This window comes from Dipodomys ordii, unplaced genomic scaffold (genome assembly GCF_000151885.1).
Source record: "Dipodomys ordii isolate 6190 unplaced genomic scaffold, Dord_2.0 Scaffold286, whole genome shotgun sequence".
NCBI lineage: Eukaryota > Metazoa > Chordata > Mammalia > Rodentia > Heteromyidae > Dipodomys > Dipodomys ordii.
Window position 1 is genome coordinate 944,906 of NW_012267502.1, and position 12,690 is coordinate 957,595.

The 12,690-nt window shown below is 45.4% G+C and overlaps 1 protein-coding gene across 1 annotated transcript in view; it reads left to right on the forward strand.

Moving 5' to 3' along the window:
* LOC106001325 (semaphorin-4D-like) overlaps nt 1–12,690 on the forward strand; it is a gene marked incomplete at its 3' end in the record, with an annotated part of 38,907 nt that overhangs the window by 21,046 nt on the left and 5,171 nt on the right. The window contains exon 15 of the mRNA XM_013036435.1: nt 11,102–11,273. Within this exon, the coding sequence (XP_012891889.1) occupies nt 11,102–11,273 (172 nt within the window). The remainder of the gene's footprint in view (nt 1–11,101; nt 11,274–12,690) is intronic.

Below are 12,690 nucleotides of genomic sequence, written 5' to 3' on the forward strand. Positions count from 1 at the left end.
GCTGTGGCTCAAGTGGTAGAGCGCTAGCCTTGAGCTGAAGAGCTGAAGGACAGCACCCAGGCCCAGAGTTCAGGCCCCACGACCAGACCCCCCCCCAAAAAAAAGGCAAATAAGGTCAGTGGAGTGATGTGTTAGAGTGAACACTTAAACTGACTCCTTTTGCTGCTTTTTATTTGATGGCTTCAGATGGCTTATGGTATATCCTTCTATATTATATATTGTCTTCTTTGTTCTGAAGGTACAAAGAAGAAACTGAATGACAGATGTTTTACATTTTGGTAGCTGATGTTGATGTAACAATTATCCAATGGAGGAGAAAGTCACAGTTCTTGAATAACTTCTTCCACCAAGGTTAATTTTTATTTTAATTTTTAATTTCATTTAAAATTTTTAATATAAGTTTTATTTAAATTAATTTTTTAATTTTAATTTTTATTGTGATATCTGGCCTTTAAAATAGGAGTGTAATTTTGTAAGCAATGAAAGAATGTAGACTTTTGCATATGCAAAGGGTTTAGAAATGCAGTATAGAGGGAAATGTTGTGACTTGGAGACACTGATCCATGGTGGGCTGTGTGTTGCAATGACAGCTGGTTGTGGCCCAAGCAGTCCAGACCAAGTGACACTTCCTTCTCTTTTTGTGTCTTCCTGCAAAATACTTCTGTGTGGGCTGGCAGAGGCTTGCCCAGAATACATGCTACAGGCTGTGTGGTTGCAGTGTGATGGAAGCTTTGGAACTTGCTGCCCCTAAGTCATAGGAATGGCAGCTGGCTGGTAGTCAATAACACACAGCTGGGGTGACTTCACACAGCTGGAGTCTATAAATGGAAGTACACACTAGCCATCTAGTTTTGATGACCCAAGTTTGTGAAAACTAGAAAATTGAGGAGTACGCTGGCCTGGGGATAGACACATGGTGGTGGAGGCTGGGCAGAAACAACCCAGAAAGATAAGGAACGGGTCTGTAGGCCAGAAAGAAGGTGAGAACTGGAGGGAGCCTAGGTTACAAGGTTAAAGGATGGGGTTTTCCAAATGTGATTGGAATGGGAATATGACTCTAGACAGCCCAGGGGAGCCCTAAGTGCTATTACAAAGGGTGCCCTACCAAAGACACTCATGGAGAAGGAAGCAGATGCTGCAGTACGACTGGAGCAAGGAGGAAACTTTCTTTCTAGCCTCTTAGGTTATTGTAGGCATTGTCAATTAAACCAACAAAACACAGATTTACAAGGATTAAGGTAGGCAGATTTTAATATCTGCACTTATTGGTACTACAAAGAAAAGCAGTGAAAATCCAAAGAAGCAGTTAGAAGGAGGCTGACATACCACTTTAAGGAAGGGTGAAAAATGGCAGAGAAATGGCAAAGAAGAGGGTGCTAAATTTTGTGAGGGGATGGGAAGCGTGGTGGATACGTGTTGTTTGTTCACAGGCCCATGTTGCAGCAATCTCTGGTTGTCCTAGTATGGGACTAGGACAGCTGATGGTGTATTTGTTTCCGGAAGATCAACACAGCCATGTGGATTCTTATTTCCTAGGAAAGATTCCAATTCAGATTTAAACGTAATAGAGTGGTAGCAACATTTATTAAGAATACAAAGCTTGTACAGAAAGGCACTTTCTGAAGTAGAATTGGGTGGTCTCAGGGCTAGAGATCAACAACAACCATTAAATCCACCTTGGCCCAGGCTTCTAATGACATTTAGGGGCCTTCGTGGAATAGCACATTCAGAGTGCAGCCTCTGCTGGGAAGTATCAGATGCTAAAGAATGCAGGCAGTCTGGCAAAGGTGAAAAGGCAAAGAAAGTATTCTTCCTTGGCCTTCAGGAGGCACACTGTCAAGCCCTACAACTTAGAAAGCCCTCAACCAAAGTCTGGCTTCCACAACTGAGATCCATAGTGCATTCTTAAAATCTGGTCTTGGTTCCAAAGGAGCTTTGCATTCACTTAGAGATAAAGTCAAGGTCACTATTGCCCAGCTGTAAAATGGAGTGCAAAATATATTATGTACCAGTTACATTCAGACCACAGTCTGTGTAAGAGTCACTTGGAATGTTTGGCACAAGCTTTCCTGCAGGCTGCCACTGCTAAGGGCCAAGGTGTTCTCTGTGTAGCACTGTGTGTGGTACAGGCATCATAGGTACAGTGGTATGGCAGCTGAGGAGGTTGGTGTCTTGTGACTAGCAAAGTATGGGTTAGGAGTTAAGGACAGAGGATGTGCCGGGGAAGGAGTGATATGAGCAGTGCTTTAAAGGGCATGAATGAGACCAGCATCACCAGGTAGGATCAGACTATGAATACAGGAAGAGAAGATTAATGTAAGAACAATTATGAAGAGCATAGTTGCCTGAGATACTGTTATTGCTCTCTAGTTGAAGAAAACCCCTCACATGCTGACCCAATCACATACACAAATTGCCATGGCTGTTCTGAGACTCTTTCTGCCTCCATTCCCAATGATCACCATATCGGGACACCTCTCCCTGACCCAGGGCCACTGGTCAGACTCCTATATAGCTATTGCCCAAGGGCTGTCCGTGTGCTAATCACCCTGTGCTTTATGACAACAGCCACATGTGAAAACACACGTAGACATTCATGTTTGCCTCCTTCAAGGCTCTGTAGCAGTTCCCTATAGTTGGTGGCTATAGGGGAAACCTTGCTGAATTACAGTTGACCTCAAGGGCATGGTTTATTGGCCTGGGTAGGAAAGTTAAAATCGATTATTTCAGAAAGTATTCCTTGGCCTACTTTAGGCTAGGAGCCTGTCATTAAGTCTTACATTGATAAGCTACTCCAAAAAACCCCCCATGTGATAGTCCAGGACTGCATTTCTACATGGCTCGTGGCTAACTGCTACCTACCAATGGGTAGGAGGAAGTTGTTTCTATTTTTTTAACTAAAGCTTCTATGTGACATCCATCTCACTTTTCCATGGCTATTAAGTCTTATTCTCATACAACACTAAATCTCCTTCTCTTGATCAGGATCTAAGTCCCCATAGACTCTGCCACACTACTTGATAGCAGCAGCCTTAGGCCGACTACACAGGCTGTGGTCCTAACTGGTACATGAGGAGAGCTGGTAGGCAAGGGCTCCTTGCAGCCTGCCCTCTCCACTGGACTTTAAGGTCCTTAATGTGATAGCCTACCAAGGCTAAACTATTATCAAGCCTATCACTCAACCTCATTCCCTCAGATCTTGGCTCCCCAAGTCCCTTGATGGATTGGTCCATATGTGTCACACCAGGGAAGCACAAGAAGACACCCATTTACATAGCCACTATCAAGCTCAGACTCAAAAATAAGAACTAGAAGTAAACAGAGAGAGAGGGAGAGAGAGAGAGAGCACATTTGCCTTTCTTCAACCTCCTTATGCTAGATGTTGACTTTCAAGAGTAGGGAGAGATAGAAGGGTTAATTGTCTCTGCCCTGTCCTTTGAAATAATAAAAAAAAAAGCTGCAAACTCTCCATGAATAGATAGAAGTAGAAAAATGAGAAGTGTATTGAGAAAAAGAAAGCCCTAAAACTCACTGTATTGTCCCTGTTTCAGGTAGCTAGGTATATCTCCATATTTTAGAATAGGAAACAGTATCCATTCTGGCCACTCAGAGCCATGGTCTAATGGTTGGAAGTTTTTAAAAGACATCCTGTCATTTTAGCCACAGTTCCCACTACCAGCTTTTTATTGCTTTATTGAAGATAAGAGTCTCTTGGATTTGTTTGAAAGAGTAGGCTTAGAACTGAGATTCTCAACTCTCAGCCTCCTGAGTAGATAAGATATCATAGGTGTGAATTATGGTCCAGTTCTCTTAATAGAAGACTTTTGCCAAAAATACTTGCGTTCTGTTACAGGTGCCTTGGAAGGGCTTTATATTTTAGTAGATACAGAAGAAAAGCAATTTTAAAACTATTTCTCTATACAAACACATTAACAAAAATATATTTGTTAATAGAGTCATACTATAAAAGAGTTGCATTCAAATTACACATGTGACAGAATTAAAAAGATCGAGATTACTTGTCTAAGTAGCTATGACCCTTTTTACAAGCTCACAATTAGTCACATCAACTTGCTTGTTTTCACACCTCAAGCTTAAAACAACTTCTTTATTTTTCAGTAGTGGGAGCCTAAGTGTTAAGGTCTAAACTCCTACAATATTTTAAGTAGACTTGGGTGAAATAAGAACTTTGAAAACTGGATTTTCTTACAAATGGCAGAAGAGAGAGAACAAAAGACAGAGAAAAGACACAATAGCTTCTCCACATTAATTTCACAATTAAGGATCATCCATCCTAAAGCTCCGACCAGAGATAGATAGACTTACACTTTTAATCCTATTCAAGAGGCTAAGATCTGAGGATCACAGTTTAAAGGTAGCCTAGGCAAGAAAGTCCATGAGATTCTTATCTCCAATCAAACACGCATATGCACACACTTACACAAATACACAAATCGAGAAATGGAGTTGTGGCTCAAGTGGTAGAATGCTAGCCTTGAGCTAAAAAGCTCAGGAACAATACCAGGCCCTGAGCTCAAGCACCAGAACCAGCACGCATGCACACACACACACACACACACACACACACACACACACACAAGCTACATACACATACACATGTACACATATATGCAAGGGGGACTTATATTAGGCACACATGAACTGAAGAAAATGCAAAAACTTAACTTAGTGACCATAAAAGCACAGTGCTGTAACAATCTCAGAGGTAAACCAAAGCTCATATTAAAGTTTGAGAGTACAGTTCCTGGTTTAACTCATGAACCATAATCGAGACTAAGGACAACAGTGAAAATTGCATTATAATTCTATGTCCAGTAACTCAGTGCCAGTGGCTTTTGTACCTTCCTCATGGAGTTAGGTCCACCTATCTACATCCTCAGGTTGAGGACCTAAGCCAGGCAGAGCACTGCAGAAGAGTCCAGTTTCCACACATTCTTTGAGTCTCTCTTCTGCATGGGAAAATGTGGACTATTTGCCCTGAACGCCAGGCAGTGTTCATCCCCAAGGCAAGAATCACACTAAATGATATGCAACTGAGGACTGGGGTCCCTCTAGCCCTCCTGGGTGGTGTGGGGTCTACTGATCCTAGTGCAGCTGTGTGAGGCAGGTGGGGCAGAGGTTGCTGACATGGCTAAGTAGGAAAAAGCAGGGCCTGGCATGTAGAGCAACCCAGAGTGCATACTTCACATTTCTATCATGCTTATTGGGATCATATTAGTAATAACTTTCTCAGGTCCTTACATTTTATGATGTACATTTTGTGCCCTCTGAATAACCAGTCTCCCTCTGTGTGGCTTAAAAGTTTCTAGAATCTCTATCACTGGCAATCTCTTGGTATTTTGTCATTCCTCCCACTGGCCTGTTCTCATTAAGTCAGGGCAAAACAACTACTTTGGGAACTTGAGTAGGATTTATGGCTAGTTTTCAATACGGTTTTCAGATGTGAGTTTTTACACAAACAGGTTGATACAAGAAGCAACCTACCACCACATTGTTCTTAGTGTCTCACTGTCATCTCAGGTACTTGGGGTTACTTTTGTCCAGCTACTTTTTCTAAATCAAGCAAAAAAAAAAAAAAAAACAAGATAAAAAGATCAGAGTACACTCTTTTTTTTTTCTTTTTCTTGCTGGTCCTAGGGCATGAACTCAGGGTCTAGACTCTGTCCCTGAGCCTAGTGCTCTAACACTTGAGCCACAGCACCACTTCCAGCTTCTTCTATTTATGTGGTACTGAGGAATTGAACCCAGGACTTGACGCATGGTAGGCAAGCACTCTACCACTAAGCCACATTCCCAGCCCCCAGGGTAAACTCTTGAAAGGGTATGAAGTTGGAAAAGCTTGCTCCCCAGACTTCCTGGGTCCATATTCCCCAGCTGGCAATGCCTGTGCCACCATGGCTATACCAAGGCCAGAAATTTGCTCTTTATAGTATTTCATGATTCCTAACATGAAGCAAGCTTGCATTTTTTGATGACTCAAAGGAGCCTCTTCCAGCCCAGATGTGTTTTAGAGTTGAGTTGATTTGCTTATCTAGACCTGTCTCTCTTGTAGGCCTGGGAATGTCTGATTCCTAGGCCTACAAGTAGTGTTGAGGGTAAGCCCTGGGTAAGATGCAGATAAGTCACAGTGACCTGCCCACTGCTTAATACTAATGGACATTTAGAAGATGCCATGCCTTGATTTTCTTATCTTCAAAATAGGGGTGATGCTGGCTCCTAGAGATGCTTGAAGGGACCTTGTAAGAAGTTTACATACCTAATAGATGTGTACCATCTGCTCCCTTCACTGATACTGGTGTGGATGTCTTTGGTGGCCCACGTTACTCTTCTTCCCAGCCTGAGAGGGCAGGAAGTTAGTGCTGTCTCGGCAGAGAGTGTTCAGGGTCCTTGAGGGATAAGGCAGCCCCTTACGGGTTGGGGTGGAGGGGAGGGAGAAGGGATCCAGGGACCCCCAGGGCTGACTGGTGTATAGCCATCCTTGAGGAAGAGCTAGCATTCTGTGCTGGCTGGGGTGCTCTTGGATGTACTCCAGGGGCAATGACATGAGGCTGAAAAGTATGGACAAGTCCTAGAAGGAGTAACCTCCCTCAGCAGGGCTGGTGCCTCTGGTCTTCTGGACCACATGCTTGCTCTAGAACAAGACACTCCAGGCCCAGTCACCCAAATATGGGAGTCCCACAGCAAGAGAATTATGTCATTCTCAATTTCCATTCCATCCCTTCCCATGGGGCTAGTACTTCTGGAGTTCAAGACCAGGTCCCGAAAGCCTATTTATGACCAGTGGGATGAAGAGGGCAGAGCCTTAGGGAGGTGCTTAACTATCTGCTTAGTGTGTGTATATAAAGAAAGGCAGAAAATGAGGGAAGAAAAAGAAATGCACTCACTATTTGACTTATGTAACTGCAACCTGTCTATATCACTCTTACATGGTTTGATTGGAGGTGACAGTTCTGCCTTGCCAACATATCATTCCTTTTCTGCTCCATTCAGTAAGTCCACTTCCCTCCTGTCCAGAAGGAGATACACCAATGGTCTTAAAGCCTGTAAGAACCTCAGGAACAGAAAGATAACTATACACTGTACATTAGTATTCAAGGACAGTGACTCACTAGCTCGCTACTCCCCTTGTGACTAACACATTCTGAAACAGGTAGCTCAGAAAAAGAGAAACTTCATCAGCTGGCCATCCATTGCCGGCCCCCTGGCAGATGCTAGTCCTGGGCTGCTAGTCTACAGGCATTCACACACAGAGTCTGTGAATTCAGCCACAGAGTTTCAGGCCAGGTACCATCACTGGAAGATCTGGGCTTCCACAAACTGGAGCCTCGGGTTATCAGTGCAGTGAGGTAAGGTGGGGCCTTTTACTTTTGCAGCATACAGAGGAATCTCTGAGACTCAGGGAGGGATCTTGTTCTGTGGTTCTTTTTCTGCAAGGAGGTGAGCAGAACTCAGTCTATGGGCTTTCTTCTGCCTTGGAGTCACCAGTTTGTGAATGAGGGAGCTGATTACTAGATTGTGCCAACCATTTTCTAGCACCATGTTCAGCAGCATGGGGTGGGCAGACTCAAGTGTCCCTCCGGGTTGTAACTTTATCATTTGAGTTTATCCCCTGTCTCACCTGACTTCCTATACTGACGTCAAGAAGACAGAAAAGTCTGTGAACTGTCCAGAAAATGGGTAGCATGCTTGGTTTGGTGAGCTCATAGGATTACATAGGATACATAGGATTACTTAGTAATCATGAGATTACTCATAGGATTACAGTTCACCAGCCTGGAATTCAGGGTAGGCTTGGCATCATAGGCTATGAAGGTTGTTTTACTATTTGGAAACTAGAAACTGATGGAAATTCTAACTATCACCATGGCAAAGTTTACGCAGACATTAGCAGAGGAGCAAAGGGAAACCGGGTGCTCCTGGCTTTGGAAAAGCTTAGACATTCTAAGCCAGATGTTGCCCGACAATTGCTTTCTCCCATCACAGGTAGATAGATGGCAGTTGACACTTTATTTTCAGTGTTCTGGTGATACTGATCCGATTCTATACAGTGACTACCCAGTGAGGCTATTAATTGGATAAACATTGCTTTGGTTTGAAAGTGGTTAAGAAGTCATTGCACATGCCTGTCATCCCAGCTAGTAAGAAAGCCTAAAGGAAGATCATGTGGGCCCAGGAATTGGAACCAGACTGGGCAACATCGAGAGACCCTGACTCAAAATAAGTAAAGAGCAGAGTCTCAAGATAATGAACCATGTTGGGATGATCAGGGTGTGGTGCCCAGGGGCTCAGAGGGAAATTCTGATAAACTAGTCAAAGTGACACACATAGAGTATGTGCAGAAAATGGGTGAATTGAGCTGACAGTCAACAGTCAGAGGGAACCTGGCATCTTGGTCAGCCAGGAGGGAGGCAAGCCTAGGCCTGCATAGAGCATGTGCTGGAGCAGCTGGCTTCTCTCAAGTGTGCACATCTGCGGAGGTGACTATGACACAGAGCCTCCTTTTGGCTCAGGCCCCTTCCCACTGGGTCGTGGTTATGACCCCTGGTCAAGCTGGCCCGATTTTGAAATCTTGCCTTGTATTCCCAAGGAACTGGTAAAGGTACTCTCACTTCACTAAAAGTAGCATTACCTGTGCCACAACCATGGGGTAGGGGGGAAGGGCTGCAGAAGCATCCTCATCCCTGCACAGGTGGGCTGGAGGAGGGGTGGCACACAAGAGGAAGGTTTGGCACCCTGGTGAAATGGGCCCATCCACGCCATGTAAAAGAGACATGTGAAAGAGACCAGGAGCCCCACAGAACATAGGTCACCACACCAGGTAGTACAGGTGGGTATCCTTGGAGGAAATGGCTGGGGCCCCTGGCTAAGCAGGAGGCATTAGCTCAGAGCACAAGCAGGAGAGCAGAGGTTCCAGCAGTCCCAGTGGCTGGAGCCCACATGAGGGTTAGTGGTCTGCTCCACATGCAGTTCCATGTGCCTGGGATGTGCCACAGAGGCCTGAAGTCCTTGCAGGCCTAAGAAGGCCTCAGCGGTAATGAAGTTCACTGTTGGAACCAGGGTGGCTTATTTCTAGTGTGTGACACATCTTCCCCATCGGTCCACAGGCTGGTGCACACTGTGGCTTTGGTGGAGACAGCCCACTGTCCATGTTCCTTGCCACTTTTGATGCCTTGCCATGGGGCCCTGTATGGCTGGGATTATTGGGTCTTAGTGTTGGCAAGCTGGAGGGTATCCAGAGCATTCCTGCATCATTACTATGTTTCAGGAGATTTGCAAAGGGTTAGAGGTAGTACCACATACCCTCAGCCTCTCAGGCTGGCTATCCTCATATCTCAGGCTGGGATGCACATGTCTGCTTCTCCCTGGAGACAGAGTGACCATGAAGGGAGGAGGCTATTAGGAATTTATTTTATAATCAGCAATCTTACCTTTGCCTTTGGAGGTGGCACAATAAAGACATGTGGAATTGGTCCCAGAAAGCTTCCTGCCTTTTCCCCCATAGTTTCTTTCACAGCCATGCTCATGCTGCATGGTGATCCTGTCACCCTGGTGCTGTGTGTGAGTGTGTCTGTGTCTGTGTATCTGTGTGTGGGGGGGGTGGGTGGGTGGGTGTGTGTGTGGGTGGGTGTGTGTGTGTGTGGCTTAGGCAACACCTCAGTGGATAGTCTGTGAAACAAAGCAGAGTACACTCTTCTGGCCACCTACCCTTTATTCGGCAGTGTGGAGGTTAGGATTGGAGGAAAGGCCCTTGGGGTCAGGAGAATTATGTGGCTGCACCCCAGGACCTCCTGTTTCTCAACCTCTTGCAGTGACAGAGGAATCTGGCCAAGTAGAGTCAAGGGCCATGCTGACCCCAGAGATTAAAAAGCTATCCCTCTCTTTCTTACCTCAGTTCTTGACTTCCTGCATTATGTCCAGTCAGGTTGGCATTATCCCTTGATGTGAGGTATCTGGACTATATTATTGGGAGAGCTTGGCAGTCTGAGTCTAATCTGGCCTACTTTCTGGCTATAAGGACTGGGAGATTAGGACAAAACCTGAAAAGAGAAAAATGACCTCCGGGTTAGGGAGAGAACAAGGATTAGGAGTGTTCCTGACTTCAGCATGCTTATCCTCACATGAGATAGAGATGGGATAGCCTGTGGTAGCTCGTGGGTGAGCAAATTAACCCGTGAGATTGGTGTGCAGGTCAGACGATGCACCCTTTTGCCAGCCTGCCATGGTTCCTCTAAACAGGCCAGATTTAGACTTGTAATGTGGCCCTGGTGCTGTTTGATTTTGGTTCATGAGAGCTGAGCGCCACCATTTCTTGGTGAGGCTGAAGATCTATAAGTGTCACCTAGAGTGGTCTGTTTCTCACACAATGTAAATGTTTAGGTATGTACATAACACTCATACGTGTTACATGTGTTTGTGTACATTGCTGTAATCTGTCCAGGTGCATGTGTGTACTTCAGGTCTGTGTTTCTCTGGTCTCTCTTGCCAGTTCCACATGGATTAGCATTACAGGAAGTGGGAAGCTTAGAGCTCTGTGAGCAACAAACACAGCCTCTAGGCCTTCTGTGTGTTTGGTTACCAGCCACATGCTGCCCCCTGTAGGAAAGAAGAAGATCCTTGCCTGGTGACTTCTATCTAAGCAGTGCCTCCACAGCCTGCAAATCAGGCCTGCCTCTGAGTCTGACCTGCAATGACCTGCAGTGTTAGCTGGCCAGGTGGAAATGGGAATGAGTCCTGAGTCCTGTGACTCTGGCATTGTCCTCTGTCTTTGTTCATTTGTTCCATCTGGCAATTTGTATGCCTCAGAAGATGGACCGTGGCAAGAGAGGTGGCAGAGAAGAGAGGGGATGCTGAGATGCCAAAGCAGTGTGTGTCCTAACATCCTGACACTTGATTTTGCCTTTCCCTCTTCCAGTGTTTCTTCTGCAGGTCACAAGGAAGCAACAGGGGTCTTCAAAGCCCAGGAGGAGGGAGTGGCCACTTCTTACCTGGCCAGGGATATCTGGTTCTTGGAGAGCCTACTGCTTGCCAGCTCTGAGCACAACTGCTGTGTGTATCATCTGCACTTGCACAACTCCTGCAGCTTCCTCCTCCTCCTTCTCCCATGAGCCTGCCTGCTGAAGACACACCACATGTGGACCTCTACCCCAAAAGAATGTGTGGCCCCATCAGAGGGCTGCTTCTGGCGTTAGTGGTGGAATTTGGGACGGTGGTGGCATTTGTATCCATACCCCGGCTGACCTGGGAGCTTGGAGGTGAGAGCTAGTGCTGTGTGGGTTTAGTGGCACAGGGAAGGGGACAGGACATAAGGGGACACTGGCATGAATGGCTCCCCACCCAGCTCTTGACCCACTCATTTTGTGTAAGCAGAGAACCCGTGCTGGTGAGCAGAGAGATGCTTTGGTAAGTGGCAATATTCCTCAAGGCTTGCTCAAGGGCCTGACTAAGGGATCCCTGAAGGAACCTTCTTTCTTGGACTCTGTGAGACTCGGGTCCTTCCTGAGTCAAGCTCCTGCCCTGCGCACTGGGGAAGACTGGAGTGAGAGCTCCTTAGCTGAGTGTCAGGCCTTGTGTCTGTGACATATATTTGCTGCTCTCTGGTCTCAGCTATGATTATCTCCTCCCCCAGAACCTGTGTCTTGGGAACTGGGACTCTGGTTGAAGAGATGGAGAATATAAGTACTAAGTGCTCAGCATGGGACTGCTTCCATTTCCAGGCTGATATCTTCAGAGCCAAAACTTGTGCTCTGTGTGTGTCTCCTTCTGCTCTAAAAAATTAGAGCAGGAGGTCTTTAGACCTGTATCTTCCTATGACAAATACCAAGGCATATCACTCAAGTAGTATTCATGTTCTCAAAGGATAGTAAGTAGCTTAATGATAATAATTACACAATAAATCATTGCACTATATAGCAAGGCATCAGCTCTCTTCAAATTAGTCACAGTGGCAGAAAACAAATAGTCAAAGTCAGGCTTTCCAAATAGGTGTGACAGAGGTAAAAAGTGTCATTACAAATAGAAGTGAAAGAGTATGCTTGAGACACTTCTTGATCTCTGGATTTCTGGATCAAGTGGACTCTTGTCCATAAACTCAACTTAAAAACTCTCTGATTGATGCCTAGGCTTCTGAAAAATGAGACAGTTTAAGCAAATAATGCTTAGCAGGACACTGGTGGCTCATGCCTGTAATCTTAACTAGTTGTGAAGCTGACATCTGAGGATCATCATTCAAAATTAGCCTGGGCGGGAAAGTCCACAAGACTCATCTCCAATTAACTACTAAAAATCCAGAAGTAGAGCTGTGGCTCACACTAGTGGCAGGCCCTGAGCTCAAGCCCCAGGATTGTCATATGCACACATAAAAAATAATACTTAGTAAGGCACAGTGGCAAACATCTGTAATTTTTTCTCTTGGGAGGTAGAAGCAGGATAATCACAACTGGTAGCCAGAGTGAGACACCAGCAGTCAGTTCATGTCACAAGCATATAGCTTGGCACTTGTTTGAGACTACTTCAACAATACTTTTTAAAAATCTAAGTGGTTGGGGCTGGGAAGGTGGCTCAGTGGTAGAGCGCTTGCCTTGCATGCATGAGGCCCTGGGTTCGATTCCTCAGTACCACATAAGCAAAAAGAAAAAAAGTTGAAGTGGCACTGTGGCTCAAGTGGTAGAG